This window comes from Gouania willdenowi, unplaced genomic scaffold (assembly GCF_900634775.1).
Source record: "Gouania willdenowi unplaced genomic scaffold, fGouWil2.1 scaffold_49_arrow_ctg1, whole genome shotgun sequence".
Classification (NCBI taxonomy): Eukaryota; Metazoa; Chordata; class Actinopteri; order Blenniiformes; family Gobiesocidae; genus Gouania; species Gouania willdenowi.
Window position 1 is genome coordinate 239,620 of NW_021145212.1, and position 27,814 is coordinate 267,433.

Here is a 27,814-nt window from a genome sequence, read left to right on the forward strand (position 1 = left end):
GCTTGACACAGCATTGAAAGCTCAGAACCTGTAGAAATGAGTGATATCAAACACTACGGGAGTGGGTTTTAGCCAATCAGAGCTGGATGAAGGAGAATTGGAGGAATTTCTCGACTGAGAAATGCCTGGATGTCAGTAATGGTGGTATCTATCTGACAACACAATTTGGATTCATCAGAATATGGAATTTTATGCACATTGGAGCAACTTTTGATGAGAAACAGCAATGGTAAGACACAATTTCTCATCATTGCTGACTTTTGCCGCTGTGTACCGTATTTTCCAGCACCTCTGTATTGGCCACATTCCAATAATTTAGGGTAGATATACATTTGTATAAACAGGTGGTCTATGTGTGAGTTCACGTTTGTATTTTTATTTTTTTTGAAAGCATAAATATTAATTTGATATTTTTTTTACAAAAGAGAGAGAGAAAGTCCAGGTTAGTGCTGTTGGTGCTGCTGCTAATGCTTATTATAGGGTTGTTGGGTAGTCTCCATGTTTCCTGATTCCTGTGCGATGGATGCTGGGGTGATTATTTAGTTTTTTTAGCATGAACACCTTTGGCCCGACTTTGTTTCCTCTTGTTTCTCTAAAATCAAACACATGGAACTATTAGTCATCTAATAAAACACTTTCACCATCACCTTTAAGGTTGCTGTGGCAACATGTCTGCACAAGGAGACTTACATAGTTGATTTTGTGACTGCGGCCGGGGTTCTTCATGGCGTAGAGGATAGCATCCACTGTCGCTTCAGCAATATATTTTTCTCTTTGATCTGGTGCCAACAAATTCCACTGTGGATGAACAACAAGAAAAGTGTTAGTCACACACACACTGAAGACCAGAGTTTAAAGATCACAGATGATTCTTGGAGGAACAAACTAACTTACCCGTTCAGCAAGAAGTTTGTTCACCTCAGTGCTCGTAATCACGCCCAGCTCCTTTTCCACATTCTCCCTTTTCTCTTTAATGAAGAGCGTGAAGGCGTTTTTGATGACCAGCCCCTCTGCCTCCTTCTCCTTCTGAATCTTCTTTGTCTTTCTGAAGGAAAGATTTGTGTGTTCCTCGATGGTTTGGGCTCTGTACCCGCCATCATTGAACGATACAAGGCAAGGATTCTGTTGGCCCCCATACTGGCCTCCATTTTGTTGGGCTCTGTACTCGTCCTCCTGCTTTTCCCGGGCCCACATCTCCTCAATCACACACAAAACATCGTCCAGAGTCTAAGGGAGGAAACAGGTTTGGTGATCAGATCAATGACATGTATTAGGAACAAAGGGTAAAATGATGTAAGCATTGTTTAGGTGATGTCTTACATCAGTTGAATTCTGCTGTTGAACATCAGGAGAAAGAGATGGATGTGGGGGGTTGGTGGCCTCCTGGAGGCCCTTCTCAGAACCCCAAGGATGGAAACTCTTACAGTCTAGTCCCCCTCCAATCCACAACATGATGATTTTTGGGCTCCTGTGAAACAAAGCAAAGGAAATAAATAACCTGCTGAGACTCACGTACGGGAACAAACACCTTACATAGACCTTCAACTAAACTCACACTGCAGACACACTTGTGACCATACTCCACTTTTATCTATAGCATCTTATCTGGATAATAAAGATCAATTCTTGCAATTTCGATGTATTCAAACAACTTCACAGGACAGTCTGTGCTCTTTGCTAAGCTAGCTTCTAACACTGACTCTGTAAAGATGAATGTGTTGATGTTTCAGTGACCAAATGTTTGTCTCCCTGTCACATGTCTTTTTTCCAACCAATAATAAAATGAACTAAACTCCACAGCAAAGGATCGTCATTCTCGTTCTATCTGCAGATACGTTTAAGTTCAGACTTCAGTCATTTAAAAATGATGTAATGAACGACCAAGTATGTTGAGTTACCAATGAGAACTGTGTCTTTAGATGCAGAGCTTTTATTCAGTGCAGATATCCTAGTGTACAGACTAACTGTAGGTGAAGTGGATCTGTGTCCTCTTAATCAGGAATTAAAACATGAAAAAAAATAATAATCATTAAAAAAATTAGATATAATAAAAATAATATATTAAATAATAACTATTGAGTGCTCTGAGAAAATAACCTCCATTTAATGCTGTTTTGGCGTGGTGCATTATGTTAAATCTGATTGGTCGGCTATGATCTGATGCACTTGATTATTGTTTCATTTAATTTTGTGTAGTTTCAAAATGTTGATCATTTTAAAACAAAAAATCATAATTTACTTGTTATCGGTTGGGTGTAGAAAAGTAATGAATTCCGAGAAGTTTAACAGCTGTATTTGGTCCATCATGTCTAACAGGGACATGCTGCCTCTAACTTTTCTTTTTGGCTCATATTTTGTGTCTCTTCCCAGTAAACATGATACAAATAAAACATTAATAAACATTAAGTGTAATAATTCAGACTAACCAAAGCTCAATAATAACATAGACAAAAGTCTGGAAACTTTCTAATCACTTACTTTGAGTTGATTTAAAAAGTTTTTGAACTGTTGCTGATGATACTTAAAAACCCAAAGTATTTTTAGTATCAAAGAGCGATGGAGACTTCTGAGGAGAATTCCTTGTTGATGAAAGCTCAAAAACTGAAGAATGAAGGTTTTCTATGCTGAAGATGAAAGTTAGCTGCACTTCAAAGCCAAGTTGGTTTGTTTGTGCAGGTTGCTATGGAACACAGAAATATGGAACACTTGGTTTCTATAGCGATATTTTCAGGTGACTCAGTAGCCTCAGGTCATCTACATGCAGTGCCTGCACTAAAATATATCATTTACAGTTAGAAAAAAATAGTCCAAACTAAAGTAAAATAAAAATAAATAAATGATATAATTTAAATTAAATGCACGGCACAATATAACACAATATTTTAGGATATTTTTTCTTGTCTTTAGCTTTTAGACCAGAACAGAAGGGGTCCATTAATTGGTCACATTCAAAGATTAAAGATTAAATCAGGGCTTTTGCTTTTATTTATTGGCATATACTGTATATTTTTACACATATACAAATCTATTATCTGCATTTAACCCATCCCTGAGGAGCAGTGAATGGGGTTAAGGGACTTGCTCAACATCCCACAGCGATTGCCCGGGGGAGATTTGAACCAGCGACCCTCCAATTACAAGCCCAGCGTTCTAAACCAATACACTCCACCATTAGGACACAACGCTACAAAGTTTACAATGCTTCCAAAATAACTTCTCTCCTCAGAGTAGGACTTAAACCATTGTCCATTTAGTCCAACCCACGTTTGAAATCTCTGAGAAAAAATGATGTGGTTCACAGTGTGAAATGCAGCACTTAGATCCTATCAAATGAGAACAGAAACTCTTCCTGAATCAGTGTTCAACCTTATTGATCACTTTGATCAGAGCTGTTTCTGTGCTGTGATCAGAACCAAAGCCTGACAGAAATGTATCAAATACTAATGTTGAAGGTTATTAACTCAGTTGGTTGAAGACCAGCTTCTCAATGATCTTGGCCATGAAAGGAAGGTTGGTGATTGGTCTTATCCAGTATAGAGGTAGCAGTTCATTATCTGACACAATCAGTCACAACTGACTTTAAAACAGGTTTAAAGAAGTGTGATGGCTTTGTGTCAAGGCAACCAGTTGATGGATGAAGCTGCTGAACACTTTCTTCTATATTGTACGTTTCTATTACAACAGAAGTTCTAAACTTGTGATCGGGACCCAAACATTGGGTCACAGTCACATTTTCAGTGGGATGTAGAGAAAAAACATAAAAAAAACCTTTTGGTGTTATTGTAACTTCTCTCTTTCCATCTCTCACTGCAGACATTTTATTTTAAAAACTGATATTAAAAGTGGATTTTTACAAACTACTTATTTTTTACTCTTTAAACTGCACTTTTTCATTTATTTGTAAGTTGGTTAAAATGTTTCCTTTAGACTGTTATAACAGTGTGATTATTCTTTATGTTCAGTTTTGTATTATTTCACATAAAAACATGCTTCAGATTCCATTCACACATTTTTATTCATTTAAGAGAAAATAGAAGAGGAAGTAACAGATTCCAGAGGAAGTCCAGGTTGTTGTTGGTGCTGATGATGTGTGTGTAATGTCATTGGTTGGTTTGACTCTGAGATTAAGTGACATCATCTGTTCGTTTCCTCTTGTTTCTCTGGGATGATCATTTTGTTTTCTCAGCACAAACAACTTTGTCCTGACATCGTTTCTTCTTGTTTCTCTAAAACCAAACACATGAAACTTTTAATCAGCTGATAAAACACTTTCACAGGTTGCTGTGTCAACATGTCTGCAGAGTATAGACTTACATAGTTGATTCTGTTAGTCCAGCCAGGGTTCTGGATGGTGTGGAGGAGAGCATGCCCTACAGCCTCAGCATTATATCTATTTTTTTCCTCGAGTGACAATGTTTTCCACTGTGGATGGACAACAAGAGAAGTGTCAGTCACACACACCAAAGACCAAAGTTTAAAGATCACAGATCATTCCTGGAGGAACAAACGCTAACACTTTATTTGAAGTTTTATACATATGGCTGACATTATCTGTCATTAGCATGAATAAGGTGTCATGAAAGCTGTCATTGTGTGTTGTTTTGCTAAATGATGACACCTTTGGAGCTATGTTGGCATTTTCTGGATCTAGTGGGGTTAAGTAGCTGGGTTAGGAGTTAGGGCAGAGTTCACCAAGGGCACCAGGTGACCTTCATGGACCATGTGAGGGGCCTTCAGGAGCTCTAGGTACCAATGAACTCCATCTAAAATCTGATTAACTTTCCAGGATTCAAACTCACAAAGATAAATACAGACGACAGATGTAGTTAGTATTTCATAAAGTTAAATACTGCTACACGTGATAAAGTTTTAGTTTTAGATTAACCAGCCACTTACAGTTGCCTTCGACAATTCAGCGTTGATGAAAATGTATATATACATATGTATATATATATGTATACAGCGCTAGAGACGATAAAGAAACTTTGTTTTGAGGAAAAACAACAGTTTTTAAAAGATGAGAGACCAACACCTGAGTTACCAGAGCTTCAGCAAAGGTAAGGTCAGAACATTGATCGTATTTTTTACAGTGAATGGTAGGATTGACTTTATGGATGCTCCTCACCGAGGCTGTTTGAGTTGTTGTTGTTGTTGTTGTTGTTGTTGTTGTTGTTGTTGTTATTATTTTCTTTGTGATTCTGTTTCCAACACAAACAACGGATGAGCTGCCGTGTCATGACATATATCTTGTTGGGAGAGTATGGAGGCTATATTAAATAATTGTTTATGTTTCTTTAATGGTGTTTATGATGTTGATTTTGTTAGATGGCTAAATACTTGTTCATGTCTTGTTGGCTTTTTTCTTTCTTATTATGAATTTTACATGTTGATAAGCGCATTGACATGACTTTGATGTAAACTGAGCTGAACAAATAAAGTTGAATTGAATTGAATTAACACTTGCCAGCAGAAACATATGAAATGGTCATTGGTGTTGACTTGCAACGTCCTGCCTACCCAACCCTAGTGCTCACGCACATCACTGATTGTTTCTGTTAGTAATGTAATGTATTAAGTTTCCATTTCATTATAATATTCAGATTTATCATAAATAATTGAACATGAACATGTATTTGAAGTTCCATTAAAGAGGGGTGGAGGTGGGGTCACATTTGAGCATTTAAAAATGTACTTGAAAGTAATGCAATAGTTACTTTCTGAAGTTACTTTTATAATTTGTAACTGAGTAAGTACATTACGTTACTTTTTGGAAGACGTATCTAGGAACTAATTACTTTTTAAGAATAACTTGCCCAACACTGGGTATGTTATATATAATATGATATGAATAAAATATATATTTTTAAAAACACAAGGTGGATTTTACAAATTTGAAATATTTTATAATTAGCTAAAATTGTTTTTTTTTGTAGCTAGTAAAATAGCAACATGGGGATTTTTTTTTAAATGTAGAAAATGAAACAATTCAATAAATTAGGAGAGTGTTGCATGTCCATACTTAAACATTTCCAACCTTTTAAAGTGCATGTTATTATCTTACCCTGTAATTAAAGTGAAACCGTGAAAACGTAATATTTAAGAATCTCTTTTCTAACTGGTAGCCCTTTAGACTATGCAGGACCTATGAAGTAGCTCACAGTTTCAGAAAGGTTGGTGACCCCTGGGTTAGGACTTAGGGTAACAAACAACACTTATTGACAGCCTTAATGAGACCTTACCCATGCTAATGACAGGTGTCATGTCATAATAATGACAGCGTAATGTCAGCCTTTATGTATAAAACTTCAAGTGTTACTGAACAAATTCACTCACCCGTTCACCAAGGACTTTGTTTACCACAGTGCTCATCCTCTCACCCAGCTCCTCCTCCACAGACTTCCTGTTCTCCTTCAGGAAGAGCATGAAGGCGTTGGGGGGCTTTTTAACATACGGCTCGTTTGCCACATTCACCTCCTTAATCTTCTTTGCCGTTCTGGAGGAACAAAACACAAATACACAGTGTAAGAGCACGATCCGGACTAAGACACAAGAAAGACATGTAGGATTAAAACAACTCACTGTGAGACTGGGCCCTTCACTGGGGCCATCACTGGGGCCATCACTGAGGAATTTTGTGGGGGGCAGTACTCCGCTTTCAACAAGATGGTGTCGACTGTACGGTCCTCAATGGTTGGGGCCCCATATCTGACATCAATCAACACTATAGGGCCAGGTTTACAGTGGCCCCTGTACTGGCCTCCATGTTGGGCTCCGTACCTGTGCTCTTGATTGGGGACCTTTTTCTGAAAAGCAAAAGAACATCTATATTTTAGGAAGAATCAATAACACATTAACATTATTAAGTAGAAAATTCTACAGAAGGGGAAGGGGGCGTGTCCAGGTTCTTACCAGCTGAACATACTCCTGCTTTTCCCGGGCACACATCCGCTCATCAACAGGACACAAAACATCCTCCAGACTCTGAGGGAGGAAATCATGTATTAGTAACAAAGGGTAAAATAATGTAAGCATTAAGATCAGTGATATTTACAAACACTTTACACCAGTTATGCAGAGAACCACAATAATAATATACAGAATGATCTCATCAATCATCCAAAGTTAGAGAAAGAACAACTGAACAAAAGCTTCATCTTTAAGGAGAATGTTTCTGTCAATAACTGTAATAACTACTTCTACCAGTAGAAATTCACTGATACAATTATTATATATGAATATAGAGCTTCATTTGTGTTTAGGTTATGTCTTACTTCAGTTAAAGTTGGCTGTTGAACAGCAGGATGAGATGGAGGTGGAAGTGGGGGGTTAGTGACCTCCTGGAGCCCCTCCTCTGAATCCTGAGGATGGAGATGCTTCCAATGCTCTGCTTTCCACCTCAAGGTGATTATTTTCTTCATAATGTCTAACATTGACACATAGAAACATTAATGCTCACTAACTGTGATCTACTACAGTGTAATAATTCACAGACTAACCAAAGCTCAATGACATTATGGATCACTGTTAAACAGCTGCTAACAGTTTACCACACTACATGCTAATCACTGCAGAGATGAAAGACATCTCATTTACATCACTGTTACATTGCATTTCTCTATATTGATCATTTTTAAGATGTTTATGTAGAAACACATAACACCCAGGACACTGTCACATTAAGTCTGGAAACATAATATCACCTTAAAAGCACTTACTTTGAGTTTACTTAAAATGTTTTTTAAACTGTTTTAATATCAAAGAGCGATGGAGACTTCTGAGGAGAATTCCTTGTTGATGAAAGCTCAAAAACTGAAGAATGAAGGTTTTCTATGCTGAAGATGAAAGTTAGCTGCACTTCAAAGCCAAGTTGGTTTGTTTGTACAAGTTGCTATGGAACACAGAAATATGGAACACTTGGTTTCCATAGTGATAATTTCAGGTGACTCAGTAGCCTCAGGTCATCTACATGCAGTGCCTGCACTAAAATATATCGTTTACAGTTAGAAAAAAATAGTCCAAACTAAACTAAAAAAAAAAAAAAAAAAAATGATAGAATTCAAATTAAATGCACGGCACAATATAACAATTTTAGGATATTTTTTCTTGTCTTTAGCTTTTAGACCAGAACAGAAGGGGTCCATTAATTGGTCACATTCAAAGATTAAAATATTAAATCAGGGCTTTTGCTTTTATTTATTGGCATATACTGTATATTTTTACACATATACAAATCTATTATATGCATTTAACCCATCCCTGAGGAGCAGTGAATGGGGTTAAGGGACTTGCTCAACATCCCACAGCGATTGCCCGGGCGAGATTTGAACCAGCGACCCTCCAATTACAAGCCCAGCGTTCTAAACCAATACACTCCACCATTAGGACACAACTCTACAAAGTTTACAATGCTTCCAAAATAACTTCTCTCTTCAGAGTAGGACTTAAACCATTGTCCATTTAGTCCAACCCACGTTTGAAATCTCTGAGAAAAAATGTTGTGGTTCACAGTGTGAAATGCAGCACTTAGATCCTATCAAATGAGAACAGAAACTCTTCCTGAATCAGTGTTCAACCTTATTGATCACTTTGATCAGAGCTGTTTCTGTGCTGTGATCAGAACCAAAGCTTGACAGAAATGTATCAAATACTAATGTTGAAGGTTATTAACCCTTAGATTGTATATCCTGTTTCAAAAACTGGTTGTCATCAAATTATCTCCAGATAAATTCAAACAATACAGAAACTCTGATCATTGCTCCTGATAAAAACATCCTCTAATTAAAAACTCTCTTGGTGATCTGGACTCATCTGTTAAAACCAGCCTCAGAAACCTTGGGGTTGTTTTTGATCAGTCCATGTCTTTGGAGGGACATTGTCGTCAATTGACTAAAAACTGTTTTTACCACCTGAGAAATATCTCTACAGTGAGGCATCTTTTATCAAAATCAGATCTGGAACTGGTCATACACCCATTTATATCATCTCGTATTGACTACTGTAATTCTGTTTTTACTTGTTTTAATAAGTCGACCCTAAACAGACTCCAGATCGTTCAGAACGCTGCTGCCAGACTTTTAACTGGTGCTTCTAGAACATCCCATATCAACACCATTCTTGCTACTCTGCACTGGCTTCCAGTTAAGTTTAGCATAGAATATAAAATATTAGTTCTCACGTTCCGAGCATTACATGGTCAGGCCCCTAAATATATCTCGGACTTGTTGTGCCCCTACTCATCAGGGCGATGCCTTCGGTCTTCAGGTCAGGGTCTCCTAAAGACCCCAAAAACTAAATTTAAAACCAGAGGAGACCTGGCGTTCCAGGCTGTAGCTCCCAGACTCTGGAATAACCTGCACCAGTCTCTCAGGGAGCTCAACTGTGTGGTAAATGGTAAATGGTAAATGGACTTGATTTATATAGAGCTTTATCACCACACTGAAGCAGTCCCAAAGCGCTTTACATATCAGCTCATTCACCCAATCACTCTCACATTCACACACCAGTGGGACAGGACTGCCATGCAAGGCGCTAGTCAACCACTGGGAGCAACTTAGGGTTCAGTGTCTTGCCCAAGGACACTTCGACACATAGTCAGGTACTGGGTTCGAACCCCCAACCTCTCGATCAGAAGACGACCCTCACGTGAGCTGGGTTTAGACTGTCGTGAGGCAGGTTAGTTTTACCCTACTGATGATGTGTTGTTGCAATAGTAAAACCTCGTGGGTAGTAAACATAGTGGACACTTTTAAAAAACTGCTAAAGACTACACGTTACAGGAAAGCTTTTAGTTACTGGATTTTAATTTTTATTTATCCTTTAATGTTGCTGTTCTTATGATGTTTATGCACTCTTGTTTTATTATTATATTGTGTTGCACTTGTACTTTTACCACAACTCTGGACAGCACTTTGTGATTTTATCTGCAAAAAGCGCTTTATAAATAAAACTTACTTACTTACTTACTTACTGATCGTGGAGCTGCAAACGTCTCGGCCGTGCCGGCCCAGACGGCTGCGGCCGAGACTTCCGCTGGGCAGCCCGGTCCGACTACGGGGACGGAAGACGCTGAAAGGGGTTCGGAGCATCAGGTGGAGGAGTGATCGGGGGTCAATGATGGTATTGAGGTGTTGGGTGAGGTGGAGAGTGAAACGGGTAAGGATGATGATAAGGGACTGGAGGTACTTGAGATAAGGGGGGAGATGGGTGGAGACAACAGAGAGGCAGGTGAGCAGGGGGAGAATGTAAAGGTGATTGATGAGATGATTGTTGAGCTTAGTGAGACTGGTGGGGCTGTGGGTGGCCTGGTGGAGAGGGAGGAGGCAGGTGAAGTTGGTGAGACAGGGAGAGCGGTGGAGGGTGTGCGTGAGGAGCGCACAGTTACTGAGGCTATGGTGCCTATAGATGAAGGTGTGTCAGAGGGTGCTCCTGTAGTGGAGCGGCTTAGTCAGCACAGGAGTGTACTGCCAGTGCGTGCTGCTGCTGTGTGCAGCGCTGGACGGGTGAGGGCAGGGGTGAGTGAAGCAGTCAGCAGTGACAGTGATGAGTGTGTGTCTGACAGTAGTGATGTTTCTTACACTCTCTCTCAGACAACAGTCAGCCAAGAAAACAACTTTTATTCAGAGAAAATGTTTAAAGCATTCCTGCAGCAGACCAAAGCCATGAAAGGACTTGATTTGGAACAACATTTTCCCGATAAATACATTTTTCATAATTCAGCAAAACACATCATTAAAGGTAGAGCTACATCAGATCTCACTGAACAAGACATTTTCAGACTCAAAAAGCAGATGATTAAAGTTAGAAAACAGCTTAATTTATAGTTTATGATCAGGATTTTAGTTGTTTTTCTCCTTTTTATTTGGTTCAGGTTTTTTTCTTTTATCCTCCTCTTTTCTTATGAATTCTTTTAGGGTGGGGTCATTAAACATAAATGGGGCGAGAGAGGAAAAAAAAGGCACTAGTGTTCGACACAACATGGAGAAAAAACACTGATGTGTTGTTTATGCAAGAAACACATAGTGATGACTGTAAAGAGAGAGACTGGGTTAAAGAATGGGAAGGGGAGGTGATCCTGAGCCACAACACCACGTCCAGTGGTGGAGTAGGTTTCATTTTCTCCACACTGTAAACCCAGATTTTGTTTCTAATTAAACTTACGAGTGATCATTACTTATTCTTTTATGTTTAGTAAAAACCTGCTATCATTACTAAACAACATTAGTTGTTTGTACTATTTAGCTGAAAGATTCATTGCACTAATCAGGTTTAGCAGAGATAACTTGGTATGTTTACTTTCATAAGAAAGGGGAGGGGGCTAATTCAAAAACCTGTCTGGTCACGTGACAAGACCAGCGTCTGGTAACGCGCGTCCAAGGGGCTCTACACCTAGCGGGATGAGCACAGGCATCGGCAGCAGATGGCACCCTGACCAGGAAGAAACCTTACTCCAAGTGGAATGGTTAGTATGTAAAATAACTATTGTAGACTAGTTATAGTTATCTTTGTGGGATAATTTGTTGACGCAGCTTTTTTTCTGTCTAATGTTACTGTTTGAACCTGTGCATGTCGTGAATACGTGCTTATTGCTAACACTAAAGTTAGCTAATGTCCACTCAAAAGTGTCAGCTGAAGTTAGCTTAGTGTTATCAGTCTCCTCACATACCGGCGAGTTTGCTCGACTGTATCACAGTGTTTCCCACACATAGATTCGACATAACTCCGAACGCCACAGAAAATAATAAGTACAGGAAATGACAATAAGTAGTCAAATAGAAATAGTTTGTGACAGTTCATATGGTTAATCATTTGTTTTAGAAGTGTTTAGATTTTTTTTTTTTTTTTTTTTTTTTAAAGTTAGAACCGAAGGTGAAGTATCCCCTCTGCCTGCAGCAGGTGCAGGTGAGAGGAGACGGGCGGGAGGAGAAGCGGTTAGAATATGCTAAACACGGAGTTTCAACTTGACTTTTGCGGGTAAAAGAAAAAGTTTTCCAGTCAGTATTGATCCCCTGGTACCGCCAGGACTTTATACAGCTAACCTAGGACGGTTTTGGTGAGTTTCCTTTTAGTTATATCTTATTTTCGGAATTGTGACGAGTTAACAGCATACTGTAACGGGCTAATTAAGACTCAAACTCCATCTGTAAAACAGGAAAAAACTTGATTACTCGAAATAACTACTTTGACCGAATATATCTGTGTTAAACCCCTTGTATTTTATTTTACTGTCATTATAAGCCTGTATTTTGCGTTAATCGCCTGTTTTTGCACTTGTGAAGTTCAACATGAAAGCTGTCGCCTCGTTAAGTTGACCAGTGTTAGAGATTTTATTTTTGCTTTTTTATTTGACAATTTTATATGAATGCACTGTATTTTTCAGGTGTTCATGGAGTTCAGCAGGATTGTGAGCAAGAACCTCAAGCAGGAATTCTATGAGAGCATCGATGGGCACAGTCCTCGTCTCCTCGAGTTATTTCAATCCAAGAGAGGGAATGTTGGACAGTTGTTGACACAGATTTCACTACAGACCAATGTAGGTCCATACACATTATGTACTTGGCATCGTTTTTCACAGGTTTTGTAAAAACAACATATCACAATGCTACTCTATTAGTTGTATAATTCATTCCAAACATTGCTTGGTTTGTTTAAGCTTTCTTATAGATATTTATTTGTTTTTCATTTTAGCTATCTAACTTGTGGTACTGTGTTTAATTCCCAAAAGACTACAGAGCCAACTGCGATCCGGACACAGGTGCTCAGAGGGCTTCCTATCATCCTTGGGGACAGCTCCACAAACTTCTTCAAAGTAGGCTTTGTGAGTAAGCTCTTGCTTTCTTATAATTTTCACCATTATTTATTTTTCACCATGGCACTCTTATATTGATTAAAGTTGTTTTTCAAATGAGAAATCTAATGTAATGATTGTGCTCTTCTGGTATTCTTTATTAAGGAATCTGATGATGATGATTCTTTTCGTGACCTTGACATTGGGATACTTCTCATTGAGCGTGAAGGTGCAGTGCTCACATCTTCCCAGCATCTCAGTCCAGCCTCGTTGAAAATCATCATTGAGGGAGAAGTCGTGATGGATAACATTCAAGATCTGCCAAAAGCAATGTGCATTCTGTTTGGACTCACATATGCACTCTATCTTAACTACCCCAAGACTATGAAGCTTACATTTCAGTTCATCCAACAGGTATTGCTCTCATTAGGCCACACTGACCTAAAGCCAAAGCTACAGACTTTGAAAAATCAGCTTGCAATGTAAAGAGATGTCAAGTCAACTGTAAGAAGCTGTTGACAAATTTTTTACTTTCTGACCTGTGGGGCAAACCTTTTTATTTTCTGTAAAACAAACGAACAGACACACACACACACACAACAGACACATTCAACACCCATACACAATACACACAAACAGCACAGACACGTACAACACACACAACACAGACACGTACAACACACACAACACAGACACGTACAACACACACAACACAGACACGGACAACACGCACAACACAGACACGGACAACACGCACAACACAGACACGGACAACACGCACAACACAGACACGGACAACACGCACAACACAGACACGGACAACACGCACAACACAGACATGGACAACACGCACAACACAGACACTTACAACACACACAACACACACGTACAACACACACAACACAGACACGGACAACACGCACAACACACACACGGACAACACGCACAACACACACGTACAACACACACAACACACACGTACAACACACACAACACACACGTACAACACACACAACACAGACACGGACAACACCCACACACACATACAACGCCTACACACATAATTGTTTAAATGATTTGAAATGACCTTTTGCAGATTAATCATTTCAGGTTGTACATGTTGATGCTGACCTGATAAGTTTGTCACAAAAAGATTGGCTGTGTTTTGCCATTTGTCTTAAGAATAAAATGCATTGGAGCATTTAGAGGTGTTTGTTTTTTTCCATCCAATTTAATTGAAGCAATGTTTTATACCATATTTAAAAAAATATTAAGTATAAAGTTAATAAATGATGAGTAGCAATAACAAGTCATAATAGCTAGTTTTATCTAATTTTTGGGTACACACTACTAATAAATATAAATACTAAACTTAAGGTTCCATGTTCATACAGCTCGACATGTTTAGTTTCAGCTTGTGTAAAAAATTAAGGTTCCATGTTAATACAGCTCGACATGTTTAGTTTCAGCTTGTGTAAAAACTAAAGTGGTATAGGGCAACGGGTTTCCACGCAATTTGTGAGTAAAGTCAACTAATTCGGGTTAAGAGTGCAGGACTTTTATTCCCACAAATGTAGAGGTTGAGCATGTGGTAAAGGGCAGGTGTCTACTGGTTAAAGCCCAATGTGATGTCCACACACTGGTCTTTGTTAATATTTATGCTCCAACAAACGGTTCAGAGAGGAAGAGCTTTTTAGAAATAGTTAAAGCGAGGTTGGATCGCTGTGGCCTGGAGGAGTTTTTATTCTTGGGTGGGGATTTTAACTGTACTGAATTTGAGTTTTTAGATCGTAATCATGCAGAGCCACACCCGGCTTCCCAGCGCGTTCTGAGACAGCTGATCAGCACGCATGGCCTCGTGGATGTGTGGAGGAGGGTACACGCAGACTGCAGACAATATACTTGGTCCCACCTGACAGAAAACAGGATATCATCAGCCAGGCTTGATCGTTTTTACTGTTTTAAACACCATTTTAATGTTTTTAAGCGCTGCGACATAGTGCCAGCTGGTTTTACTGATCATTGTTTGGTTTTGTGTCACGTTGCCATGAAAAACATTTTACCAAGGAGTGTGTACTGGCATTTTAACTCATTTTAACCTCTTTTGTAAAGGTTTTAGTGAGATTTTTAGTTTTTTCTGGAACACCTTTAGACGTAGGAAAGCTGAGTTTAAATGTCTTAAGCAGTGGTGGGACTATGGCAAAACGCAGATTAATTTAATTTAATTTAATTTAATTTAATTTAATTTAATTTAATCAAATCAAATCAAATCAAATCAAATCAAATCAAATCAAATCAAATCAAATCAAATTAAATTAAATTAAATTAAATTAAATTAAATTAAATCTAATGTAATCTAATCTAATCTAATCTAATTTAATTTAATTTAATTTAATTTAATTTAATTTAATCAAGTCAAATCTAAACTATTTTAATTAAATTAGTTTAGATTTAATCAAATCAAATAAATCCAATCCAATCCAATCCAATCCAATTTAAATTAAATTATATTAAATTAAATTAAATCAAATTAAATCTAGTCGAATCTAATCTAATCAAATTAAATCAAATCAAATCAAAGCTAATTTAATTTAATCAAATCAAATCAAATCAAATCAAATCAAATCTAATCTAATCTAATCTAATCTAATCTAATCTAATTAATCTAATCTAATCAAATCTGATTTAATTTAATTTAATTTAATCTCCAGGCCATTTCAGGTCGCATTTTACATTTAATTTTTAATTATTATTACATTAAAATATGGCATATTTACAGGAAAGAGGGGTAAATTACTGGAGTTTCGCGGCCAAAACTTGATACAAGAAAGTGGGAATAAACAAACAGGTTTGTTTTTTCCCCTTTTCTTTTTCTCTTTCTCATGGCCCGGCCCACCGGCTCAATCCCCGGTGTCCCCGGATGCCAGTCCACCCCTGCCAAGATGAGACTGTTTTCTTCCATCCATAACATTAGGAATACTCTCAGGTGATTGGATGTGAAGGGATTATTGTATTTCTTCAGCCTGTACTGTTAGTCTGACAGACTTACTGTTTGTAGGCTGTTCTCATTTTACAGGTGAAAAAAACACATGAAAATAGTGGTGGGAAGTTGTGACTGGGTCATAGATTATTGAAGCTCATCTGTGTTACCTGAAATAAGAGTCTCTGCAGAGTCTCCATCTTGTGGCTCACTTGGTGATGCTTTTCAGGTTGTTTTTAATGTTACTCAAAGCACTTTTGGGATTTTTAACATCCACAGTTTGTGATCTGTGAAGATCATCAGAGATGCAAAAACCAGACGAGCTTTTTAACCCAGACACTAACGTTGAAACTCTATCATCACTCTCTATTACAGTCCTAATCAAAGCCATAGCAGAGGCTGACATAATCTCAGCCTCTACCATGTCATCATGTCTACTTGGTTTAGATACATTTAGGTCATTCAGGGAATAAGCTGACTCATATGTTTTTCATTATATAGCTCCAAATAGCTGAAGCTGTGCATTTCTGCTGGTATTTACAGTGAGCTGAAGGAATGTTTCTAGTCTGTGTGTGTGTATATTAGACTGTAGTTTGCCCTGAAAGGAGCTCAGTTTTGTTAATAACTACATATTTTATTTATAACATTGTCAACAATGAGGAAGCAAAGTGAAGTTAATCAGGAAACATGCAAGAGTTTTAATAAATAGATCAAAAGGACAAAATATACTAATTTAGTAAATATGAATGAAATAAATTTCAGTCAGGACTGCTTTAGTCAAAATAAATGATTTATTTACAATAAATGTGCATTAGGATTTGTATAGCGCCTTTGAGTGCTTTACATGGATATGCATACAATCATATATTTGGTGGTATGGGTCTGTTCTGGGACCTCCTTGTCCTTTCCATGAGCTTACATGGAAAGCCGGAGGCAGGGAGAGCACTCCTCCCTGACCTTCCCTGAGCCCTAGCTAAAGGCTAAAGCAAGGAGAGCGGTTTAGCAGAAACCCCCTGGAACAGATCACAGCATATGTTAATGATAAAAAAATGACACCCAGTTACTTGGATACATACTGACCAGGAGGAGTTGGGGCAGAGGTGGGTTGCGCAATGCTTGCTGAGGAGGTAAAAGGCAGCTGTCGCGGTTTAAGTCGTGCTTCCTGTATGCTGTGACCAATAAGGGGCCAGTTTGTTGACTGAAGGTGTGGCTGGCTTGACGTCAGAGGCCTGCCTGAACTAACGCTATGCTCAATTAATAAATGTCCCCATCCTATGTAGTCAGGTAGTGTGGTTTGTTTAATTAGAAAAAAAATAAAATTTAGTCCTGATGTCATTTTAATGCACTTTGAGAAGCTTTAGAAACTAAATTAGATGTTAAAAAAAAAAAAAAGAAACCTGTATTGTGTACTGTAGAACTAACACATTGTTTTTATGTGAGGAAACCTGCACCTCAGTGTCTGTATTGAGATATTGGAGATACTTTTTCAAAATGAATTGATAAATAAAGACACATTACTGTTTGTCTTTCAGAGTACAGTCTGTGCAGAAACTGTAGTTTAACGTATATGACTCGTAGGAAGCATTAAAATGATAATGAATCTTTTCAGTGATGAACAAAATCTGCCTCCTGCAGCAGTCGAGAGTTTAGATCCTTTCTCTGTCGCACTCGTTTCCTCTTTCTTTGCACTTTGAATAAATAATGTGAATTTATTTAGGATAGATTCTCTTTTCTGTTTGTCTATTGAATAATCACTGAACAATTGGTAACAACTTCAGAATTTTTGGAGACCAAAGTGCATGGGATAATTATTGAAATGTGGTGAAACGACCCCTGTGTTAACAATGACCTTCCTTCAGTGAAGGCCTTTTCTGGTAAAAACACTGACCACATCACAATTTCTGATGCATCCACTACGCTTTTAGAAATCCAACGTAAAAGTATTTGGGGAGGTGAAAAAGAATGTGTTAATCTGTGTGTTCATTTATTATTGACAAATATGAATCAATACTTACATTTCCAAAGATCAATTATGACATTCTGTGAAGCTCATTAACATTACAACAAAGCTGAGAATGTGAGTACAGTATAATTTAAATGTTTGGGGTCTAAAACTTCAAACTTGTGAAATATTAAATTTGCACAGTTTATTTATGATAAACTAATGTCAAATGTTTTAATTTTCTAAATAAATGTTGCTGGTCTCTCTTTAAAACAGATGAACATGATGTGTTAGAGCAGATATGAACAACTTTCATCAGAAATAAGGGTAAAAAAAGAAAAATCTATTTAGTTCATTTAGTTACTATCATGCTTAAAATGTAAATCATGTACAGTGGGGCAAAAAAGTATTTAGTCAGCCACCAATTGTGCAAGTTCTCCCACTTAAAATGATGACAGAGGTCTGTAATTTTCATCATAGGTACATTTCAACTGTGAGAGACAGAATGTGAAAAAAAAAAATCCAGGAATTCACATTGTAGGATTTTTAAAGAATTTATTTGTAAATTATGGTGGAAAATAAGTATTTGATCAATAACAAAAATTCAACTCAATACTTTGTAATATAACCTTTGTTGGCAATAACAGAGGTCAAACGATTACTATAGGTCTTTACCAGGTTTGCACACACAGTAGCTGGTATTTTGGCCCATTCCTCCATGCAGATCTTCTCGAGAGCAGTGATGTTTTGGGGCTGTCGCCGAGCAACACAGACTTTCAACTCCCTCCACAGATTTTCTATGGGGTTGAGGTCTGGAGACTGGCTAGGCCACTCCAGGACTTTCAAATGCTTCTTACGGAGCCACTCCTTCGCTGCCCGGGCGGTGTGTTTGGGATCATTGTCATGCTGGAAGACCCAGCCACGTTTCATCTTCAAAGCTCTCACTGATGGAAGGAGGTTTTGGCTCAAAATCTCACGATACATGGCCCCATTCATTCTTTCCTTAACACGGATCAGTCGTCCTCTCCCCTTAGCAGAAAAATAGCCCCAAAGCATGATGTTTCCACCCCCATGCTTCACAGTAGGTATGGTGTTGTAGGAACCCTGGTCGATGGTCAAAAGGCGGTAAAAACACTGTCGCACGTTTGGAATTTTATTACACTTTTATGACTCAAAAACAGACAATGGAAAAATGGACCAAGGAACATTTCTTCAAATCCCAGCCCTTCTGCCTGCAGACTTTTGCTGACACCCATCCTCCCCAAAGAACAGACACCCCACAGAGATAACAGGGATGTAACCTGACACCCTACACCAGAGACATCCTCTTCAACATGAAGATTAAAAAGGAAGAAATAAAAATAAAACCTATACACCATCTGATGCTTTAAAGGCAGAACTGTGATTTAAACGAATTTCAGACATGGGACCTCGATTTTAACCATTTGTCTACAGGGAAGAGACTCATCGTGTGCCTCCATCTGATATGTTTAAGCACTAATGCAATCACATTCCAAGGGAAATGTTTATAACTTCATATTCCATGATCATTGATCAAAAGTGTATTTGTCCTCCTTTGTTATGCTTAAAGCTAGAAATCATTCAAATCAGTCATTTAAGGGATAATCAATTGAAAGTCATTTTTCAAGGGTTCATGCAGTTGGCACACACCCATGCTCCATTTTAGACCTAACATGGTAACACCCTATCTAGTTTTATGACTCTTTGTTTAAGAAGCACATGTGGGGATAGCCCCACCATTTTGTCTTCTTTACAGGAAAGTTAAGCCTCCCGCTTCTTTCTGCCAGCCAATCAGGTTTCACTCATTCCCACACTGCAGATGTGTTGTGACCAATCAGATAACCTCTTGACATGTTTATAAAAGGCCTCGCTTCCCCCATCACACTCTCTTATCCCTCTTACTACGCTCTTACTACCCTCTTACTTCTCTCTTACGTCTCTGTCTAGTCCTCCTCTTTGCATCTGACTTAACAGTTAGATGTTATTCAGTTTAGTGATGCAGAATTTTTGAGATATTGATTGAACTTCTCTCCAGTCAGGAAGTGGCTACTAGTCACTTCCACAATGACTAACTTTAAGTTTTATCTCCATTTTTGAAATTAACCAAGCAGTTTTTAATTTTTGGAGCAAATCAATTTTTATAGCCTCCCATGAGTAAGCTTTAACGAACTCTAGCATCTTTGATTGGAGAACATGTTAGTTAAACTACCCATCGACGCCCAGGAGTGGTGCCGTGTAGGAGAACCAGAACCCCAGCCAGGCCGACAGTATCCCGCGGGCCCGTACAGTGAATGAGCGGAAAACGCCTTCGGAAAAACGCAGGAAAAGCTTTTTCCCCACACACTGCTGGTTACGCAGAAGGAGCTGTCATCATCACGCCTGTTCGAAAGAGGGTAAAACTGCACGCACACACAATTCTGGCAAAAAGGTGGTTTATAACTTAACAAATCCTCTCAATCGAAAATTCTAGATTCATAGTCCATATTTTTCATTTTGGTAAAGTTTTATTAATTTCATTACTTTAACTTTCCATTTTCCTTCTTCCTCTTCCTCAGAGCGTTAGGAATCCCTATAAATCCCAAATTCACGCAAACATCTAAAACACTCAGAATGTGTAGATACCATACAGCTGTGTTAAAATGTACATTTTGTGTGATACCAATGAGTCAAAATAACTGTGAATAATTGTGAAACTGCCTAATTTATCATCGTGGTAATAGCCTGTAAAATAAACATGTACATATTGTAAACGCTGTGTTTTTATTGACATTTAAACCTTTATTAAACCTCTATTCTGACGTCAAGAACCCACTACAAAAACAGGGAACTGTAACAATTAATTAAAATAAAGTGATCTAGGACACTTAAAACTCAATTCTAGATGGCACCTCTGGCAACGAACATATTAAAATTTAATAATTAATATTTTTGAATATTAATCATCCTTTGTTCCCCTACATAATAATTGGCACCCCAGATGGGACGTTGAATAAGTTTAATAAATAAAATAATGTTATCAATTTTCGGACATTTATTTTGAAAATACGCTTCGAGCTGACGAGTTCACAGCTGAATCTAAAAATGGATCCGAGCAGCATAACAAGTACTTCCGATCAAGAAAATCCTATAAAACACAAGCTGATGATGATAAAAAGGCATTTCCTTAAACATGTTACTGGTGCAGTTTCGAGAAGAAAAAAAAAAATTAGCTTAAACGTAGTCTAAACGGACTGAAACACGGAGAAAAAGAATATTCTTGTAACTTAAGGTTTAAACCCTTTATAGCTGCTGTGAGTGTTGACATTGCGGTGTACGCTTCAGCTGAGCTCCTAGAATAAGCCTGTGTAAGAACAGCATCATAAAAAGCAATACATGAAGATTTCAGCCCTGTGTAAGAACACTGTGATTTTAAATGAGGATTCAAAAAAAAAAAAATCCTTTTAAAACCCAGTCACTCCAACCAAGTTGTACTTCTCCATAATTTAGCATCCAAAAGCTAAACAGAATTATTCGTAAAACTTGTGTTTAAACTCTAAACAAAGTTTTAACTGAGTAGCCTTGCCTTGCCAAAGGAGGCGCTCTCACTGAGTGGTAAAGATCAAACGAAGAAGAGAACTTCCTGTTTCCCTTGTTTACTTCCAGTCACCAAGTTTCTTTGCAGCAATTTGGTGTGACCATTGATAAGTATTTTTAAAGAACATTTGACCACTTAGAAACGCCGGTAATGCTCTGAAAGTATTTAATATACTTGTGGTAAACTGACGCTCTTGTGTTGAAACTATTAAACTTGTTTACGCAAAGATATTCATGACTAAGTGCATGCTAACATTAGCCACCAAAGCTACAGCTAAACCCTGCTAACAAGCTTCAATGTGCATGCTGACTTTTAAACGAATTGACGTTGTTGTAACTCAGTGAAGTACAAGTGAACAATATTCGATTAATTTTTGGAATCGATAATTAAAACATTATTGATTAATTTTCAGCCTGAAGGCTTGTAAATCATTTTTCTGGGAATAAATCCCTAAGCCCTAACACAGAGATCACTCTCTCATTACTCCTCGCTTATAAAAGCCATTGAAATAAATAGATTAATTAAATTTAATCATTTAAACATTTTTCAGAATTTTACATTGGTAATTTTTAATTGTTAAGTCAATTTTATCAGTTAAAACACGTGTGTTATAAATATTAAAATAATATTTAACACCAACTGAAGCAAAAGACAAAACTTACCATAGAATCAAATAAAAACTTTATTCTTAGTCGAATAAATTTGATCATTTTTATTTGAAATCTTTAAAGGTCAAAATTCTAACTGAGCCAGATAAAATCAACAAGAATGTATTTCAGCTAGAACAGTCACTGGTCTATATTTTAAAGATTAACTTTGTTAATTAAAATAAATTAAGACCTTAATAATTTTTCTTTGTGCTTTGACACAAATAGAAACTTAAATAACTGCTTTGAAATTAATCTCCCTCTAAGTGGAATAGATTTTAACCTTATCTGAAGTATAAGAACATAATCTTAACTTTGTATGGGAATTTTTCAATAGCTTTAATAAGATCAGTTACATAAAGACAGATTAACCATCTGAACTTTTCTTTGAAACTAATGAGTGAACTAACCCTGTACGTCACATTGTGAACTGCATGTGTTTGTCAAAACGCAACTACAGAACTTTAAAGATAAACTTAATTAGGTTCACAGAAAATAACCTGATTGTAATCTTTAATTGTGTAAATCAAAAATCTTTCTAGATAAGCTGATAAATAAAGCTTCTAAAATTAAAATTGTTCTATTGAAACACCGAACAACATCGTTGAACAGACTGTATCTACTTTAGTCACTCAAACTATTTGCAAATACAAGTCTTAACCACTTTGGATACAACTAAAAGCCAAGATTGTGTTCACCTCTTAAACTCTCGAAGTTTAACTAAACTAAACACCTCTATCACAGAGATTGTTATTGCAGATAAATAAATTCTCAGAAACAGTCAGCTGTAACCTGAATAATTTATTAATCACTGACCCTTTTGCGACCCGTTTGCGTTTAACTCCAAGGTTTAACGCACACAGGCACACACACTCATTATATTGTGCCAAGCTTACACACATCAACACTAATCAAAATGGATTCCCTTTCTCCCAGCAGTCCAAACCTGGACACCAACCTCCTTTCACAGCTGGAAGCTGCCCTCAGGGGTGCACTCCAAACTTCTAGCTCATCCCCAGAGCCGATAAGTAGTACACCAACGTCTACCGAACTCAGCTCGCTTTTAACTCTCATGTCTCCCTCTGATTCCAACAGGTCTAACGCAGACCTGACTCTTGCTTTTGGTAAGTTGGCACTCTTAATGACGTCACAGCTGAAACTGGCCCAGGAGCAGAACCAGATGCTTCAAAACAAGCTTCAGAACAAGTCTGACAGGCTTCAAAGCAACCCACAGACCAGCGATGATGAGTCTTTATCATCAGAACAGGATAAAAGTGAAAATCTGCTCCATGAGAACCAGATTTTGAAAGGTGAAAATGATGCACTCAGAAACGAGGTAAGATACATCAAGGAAGATTTCACCAATGTAAATAATCTCTTAAAAGAGCAAACACTGAAACATGAGGCAAATGTTCAGACACTTTCAATCACCAATCGTGAATTGACAGCTCTTAAAGATGAGAACAGCATGCTAACACATATCAGAGAAAATTATTTATTACGAATTGACTCTCTTGAACGACAGATACGGAATGCGGAAACCGAATGCAGACATGCTAGACTGCTTCAGCATCAAGCTGAGATGGAATCAGCAACAGCACGGCAGGAACTGCATCTTTTCTCTTCACAGCAGGGAGGTGAACCGAAAGAGCCGAAACCACCTGACCCTGTAAAGCTGTGGGATGACACGTCTCATCCAAAACCCAAAGATCTGGATCGAAGAGCACGGAACCTCTCAAGGTTCGAGCCAAATCTCGACGATCCAGGTGAAATTCATGCTTATCTCAATGACTTGAAATTTTTCTTTGAACGTTTTCCAAACGCTTCTTCACGTGACAAAATCTACGTGATAAAAGCCTCTTCAAGCAAGCAAGTCAGTCTGTTCATCGACAGACAGCCACTTGATATTCGTGATGATTTCGAAGCCTTATGCAAAATTCTGATCGAAGAATATTGTAATAAAAATGAATTCGAAACCGGCTACTTTGCTGCACATTCAATCACCTAAGCAGCCAATGAAAGACCAGGGCAATACTACAACAGATTGCTAAAGGTTTATTTCGGGCCGAAAAATGAGCCCATGATGGAAGAAGAACAGTTTTTCAAAGAACTTTTCTTTAAAAACCTGCACAGTTCCACCAGCAGACATTTACATGCAGCAGTGGATCCAAAGAAATTATCCAGCCGTGAGCTGCGTTCCTTTGCTTCCCGTGCTTTCATGCTTAATGACCAATCTCACAGGGAATTGGTCCATCAGGAAGTGTACGCATTTGACACCAGGCCACCCGACGATGACCTGATAAATGATAACGAAAGAAGTTCACCTTTTGTTCTTTCAGAAAAGGATCCGCAGCTCGTGCCTCACGGAGGTCACAAACTTCAGGGCACCCGAGAGCATGCAAAACCACGGATCCACGAACACCGCAAACGTTCACGTCTGAAATGCGCGGAACATGGTAGGAATACCACAATAATGACCCAAAATCTGTCTAATCCCAACAGACACGCCTACCAAAATGACAGGGACAGTTGCAGTGACACACGTGATGATATGCAACACAGAGCCCAAATAGATCCGGCATCGCTGCTGGATCCCACTCCAATCACACCTACAGGTGATGAAAATCCACCCTTCAAACGCATTTTAGGTGAGCTTAGCTTGGGAAATAACCACAGACTTTATGTCGACACTTACCTCAACAACGCCGTTAATTATGAAGCATTAGTCGATTCTGGAGCCACCGTCTCCATCATGCCACGTGAACTTTTCTATCTTCTCTGCAACATGTCAAACCCAGCAGATGTTAAAGTTGAAAACTGTCATCTAGAGATCATGTCATATGATCAGACACCTGTCACTGTGAGAAAAAGAATGTTGGTGAACGTCAACTTTGGACAAACAGCCGTTGTTCATCCTGTGTGCATTTCACCTGATTATTCCAGCTCATTTGTTATAGGAAGGGACCTACTGGAACGCTTTGACGCCTTTGTAGATCTCCAGAGACTTGAGCTTTACTCACAACGGGAAACACCCAAACCACTTGAGCTTCAGCCTGATGTCAGCAGAGGCAACTATCCGGTGTTTAAAATAGCCCGACCAGAGCCCGACCAACAGTCGGAACATAGCCTGATAAAATACAGCCAGACTGACAGCAGCCCAACACACGCAAAGCCTCACTGTGAAATACCACCGCTCAGACCCCAGCCACCACCCATTTCGTCTGTACATGCGTACAGCGACATTGAGCATTTGTCTTACAGCTCTCATCACAAGCAAACACCCACACATTCTTCTCTTACTGTTTGTGACTCGAAATTCTTCCAAGAGGACGATCCAGCAATTCAATTTATGATTGATTTCCTTTCAGGCTTCATAGACCGTGAGCCATCAGCTCATGAATTCAACTCATACCCAGATCTTCAAGATCTCTTCGAAGCAAAAGATCACCTGCGTGTTGTTGATGACGTTCTATTTCATACTCATGACAGAACCACTACCTTCACGCTTGTGCTTCCTTACTCGTACAGGGGGGAATTTATGGCGAACGCACACAACACAAGCGATCAACACAGAGACACAAAATCCACAAAACGAGAACTTCAAAAGATCGCTTACTGGCCAAAAATGGGCCTCGACACGGCAGAATTTGTGAAAACATGCAAAGTTTGCTCTAAAAACAAACGTTAAAATGTCAACTCAGAACTTTGGTATTCAGCTAAAATTTTAAATGGATAAAGTAACCAAGTTTATCCCATTAAGTCAACAAACTTTGAAACCTAAAGTGTTAACTTTGAAGACTCACCAATGTTTCTTTGCTGTGCATGTTCTACTAACCCATCTGTAGTGTAACAGGCCAACACCAACACTAGGAGCAGTTTAAAACAGAGCATCACCAGCGTTGACGCCCACATTCAAACAAAGGGGGGTGAAAAAGTGAAACAGCTTTTAAACTCTTGTACAAATACACGTCTAACCCCTGTGCTTTGTTTAAGCAGTGCTCGCATCAATGAACAGCTAGTGGTGCCATAGCTAAACCCAACATGTCCTCACAACCCCCAATAAACAATGGGAGGTACCAAAACATAAGGTAACACAAAAATCTGTCTGAAAGGAAATTACTTAACACTTCAAAATGTTTGTGTCATATTAAATAGCAACATGACCTTTACTCAACGATACTATAAGGGTTAAACCATAGTATCTGTTCCCACTGTTAAAAAGCTACAAAAGCATCAACAAAATTATACTCCAGCAGTAAAATCTGATTATGAAAGAAATAATTCAGAACATATCCCAGCATTAACATTTGCACTATAGATACTGGTATTACATAATATATGCGTCTGAACGCAGTCACCACTATAAGTCTTCCCATGAAGCACGAATTTACAATACACCCATATGCTTTTGTTATTCATTTAAAGTGATCAAATCTCACTTATTGACGAACATCACAAGTTCTCTCCTCGAGTTCTTGTCAATTTAGTTCAATCTTGTAATTTGTCCCAAACGATAGGATCGTTTTGTTCTCAAAATTATCAACCAGTTAGAAACTCATGTCAGACCTTTAGAGTCCTAACAATTCAGACTATCATCAATTGAGACATCGTATCCAACGTAGTAAAACATGATTAATGTGTTAACACACTATTATCATGTATTTTTCTTTCTTTTGTGGAATCCCACGTTATCTCGTAACCACGCTAGGAACGTCAGAAAATTCTACAATCTTAACACGCAGTCAGCTAATAACACATAAAGCCACCCAGAGCCAGATTGTTGTGCTGTGTTGTTTTTACCTGTCATCACCAGAGTCCACTAAGTTTCCCGGACAACGCCGAAATGACGCTGGATTTCGCCGTTACCCGGAAAAGGGGGGAATGTAGGAACCCTGGTCGATGGTCAAAAGGCGGTAAAAACACTGTCGCACGTTTGGAATTTTATTACACTTTTATGACTCAAAAACAGACAATGGAAAAATGGACCAAGGAACATTTCTTCAAATCCCAGCCCTTCTGCCTGCAGACTTTTGCTGACACCCATCCTCCCCAAAGAACAGACATACCACAGAGATAACAGGGATGTAACCTGACACCCTACACCAGAGACATCCTCTTCAACATGAAGATTAAAAAGGAAGAAATAAAAATAAAACCTATACACCATCTGATGCTTTAAAGGCAGAACTGTGATTTAAACGAATTTCAGACATGGGACCTCGATTTTAACCATTTGTCTACAGGAAAGAGACTCATCGTGTGCCTCCATCTGATATGTTTAAGCACTAATGCAATCACATTCCAAGGGAAATGTTTATAACTTCATATTCCATGATCATTGATCAAAAGTGTATTTGTCCTCCTTTGTTATGCTTAAAGCTAGAAATCATTCAAATCAGTCATTTAAGGGATAATCAATTGAAAGTCATTTTTCAAGGGTTCATGCAGTTGGCACACACCCATGCTCCATTTTAGACCTAACATGGTAACACCCTATCTAGTTTTATGACTCTTTGTTTAAGAAGCACATGTGGGGATAGCCCCCCCATTTTGTCTTCTTACAGGAAAGTTAAGCCTCCCGCTTCTTTCTGCCAGCCAATCAGGTTTCACTCATTCCCACACTGCAGATGTGTTGTGACCAATCAGATAACCTCTTGACATGTTTATAAAAGGCCTCGCTTCCCCCATCACACTCTCTTATCCCTCTTACTACGCTCTTACTACCCTCTTACTTCTCTCTTACTTCTCTCTTGTCCTCCTCTTTGCATCTGACTTAACAGTTAGATGTTATTCAGTTTAGTGATGCAGAATTTTTGAGATATTGATTGAACTTCTCTCCAGTCAGGAAGTGGCTACTAGTCACTTC

General features: G+C 38.4%; 2 protein-coding genes across 2 annotated transcripts; both read right to left on the reverse strand.

Moving 5' to 3' along the window:
• Positions 1 to 460: 460 nt before the first annotated feature.
• LOC114460491 (uncharacterized) lies at positions 461 to 2,602 on the reverse strand. Its single transcript, XM_028442383.1, has 5 exons — positions 2,479 to 2,602; positions 1,321 to 1,468; positions 895 to 1,227; positions 691 to 798; positions 461 to 592 (listed from the first exon to the last, which is right to left on the reverse strand). Exons 2-5 carry the CDS (start codon positions 1,450 to 1,452, stop codon positions 536 to 538), a joined length of 630 nt encoding a protein of 209 aa, XP_028298184.1. The 5' UTR covers positions 1,453 to 1,468; positions 2,479 to 2,602; the 3' UTR covers positions 461 to 535.
• Positions 2,603 to 6,312: 3,710 nt separating this feature from the next.
• LOC114460500 (uncharacterized) lies at positions 6,313 to 7,804 on the reverse strand. The gene is made up of 5 exons (XM_028442388.1): positions 7,716 to 7,804; positions 7,272 to 7,423; positions 6,910 to 6,981; positions 6,580 to 6,803; positions 6,313 to 6,493 (listed from the first exon to the last, which is right to left on the reverse strand). Exons 2-5 carry the CDS (start codon positions 7,416 to 7,418, stop codon positions 6,313 to 6,315), a joined length of 624 nt encoding a protein of 207 aa, XP_028298189.1. The 5' UTR covers positions 7,419 to 7,423; positions 7,716 to 7,804.
• Between the last annotated feature and the right edge of the window lie 20,010 nt (positions 7,805 to 27,814).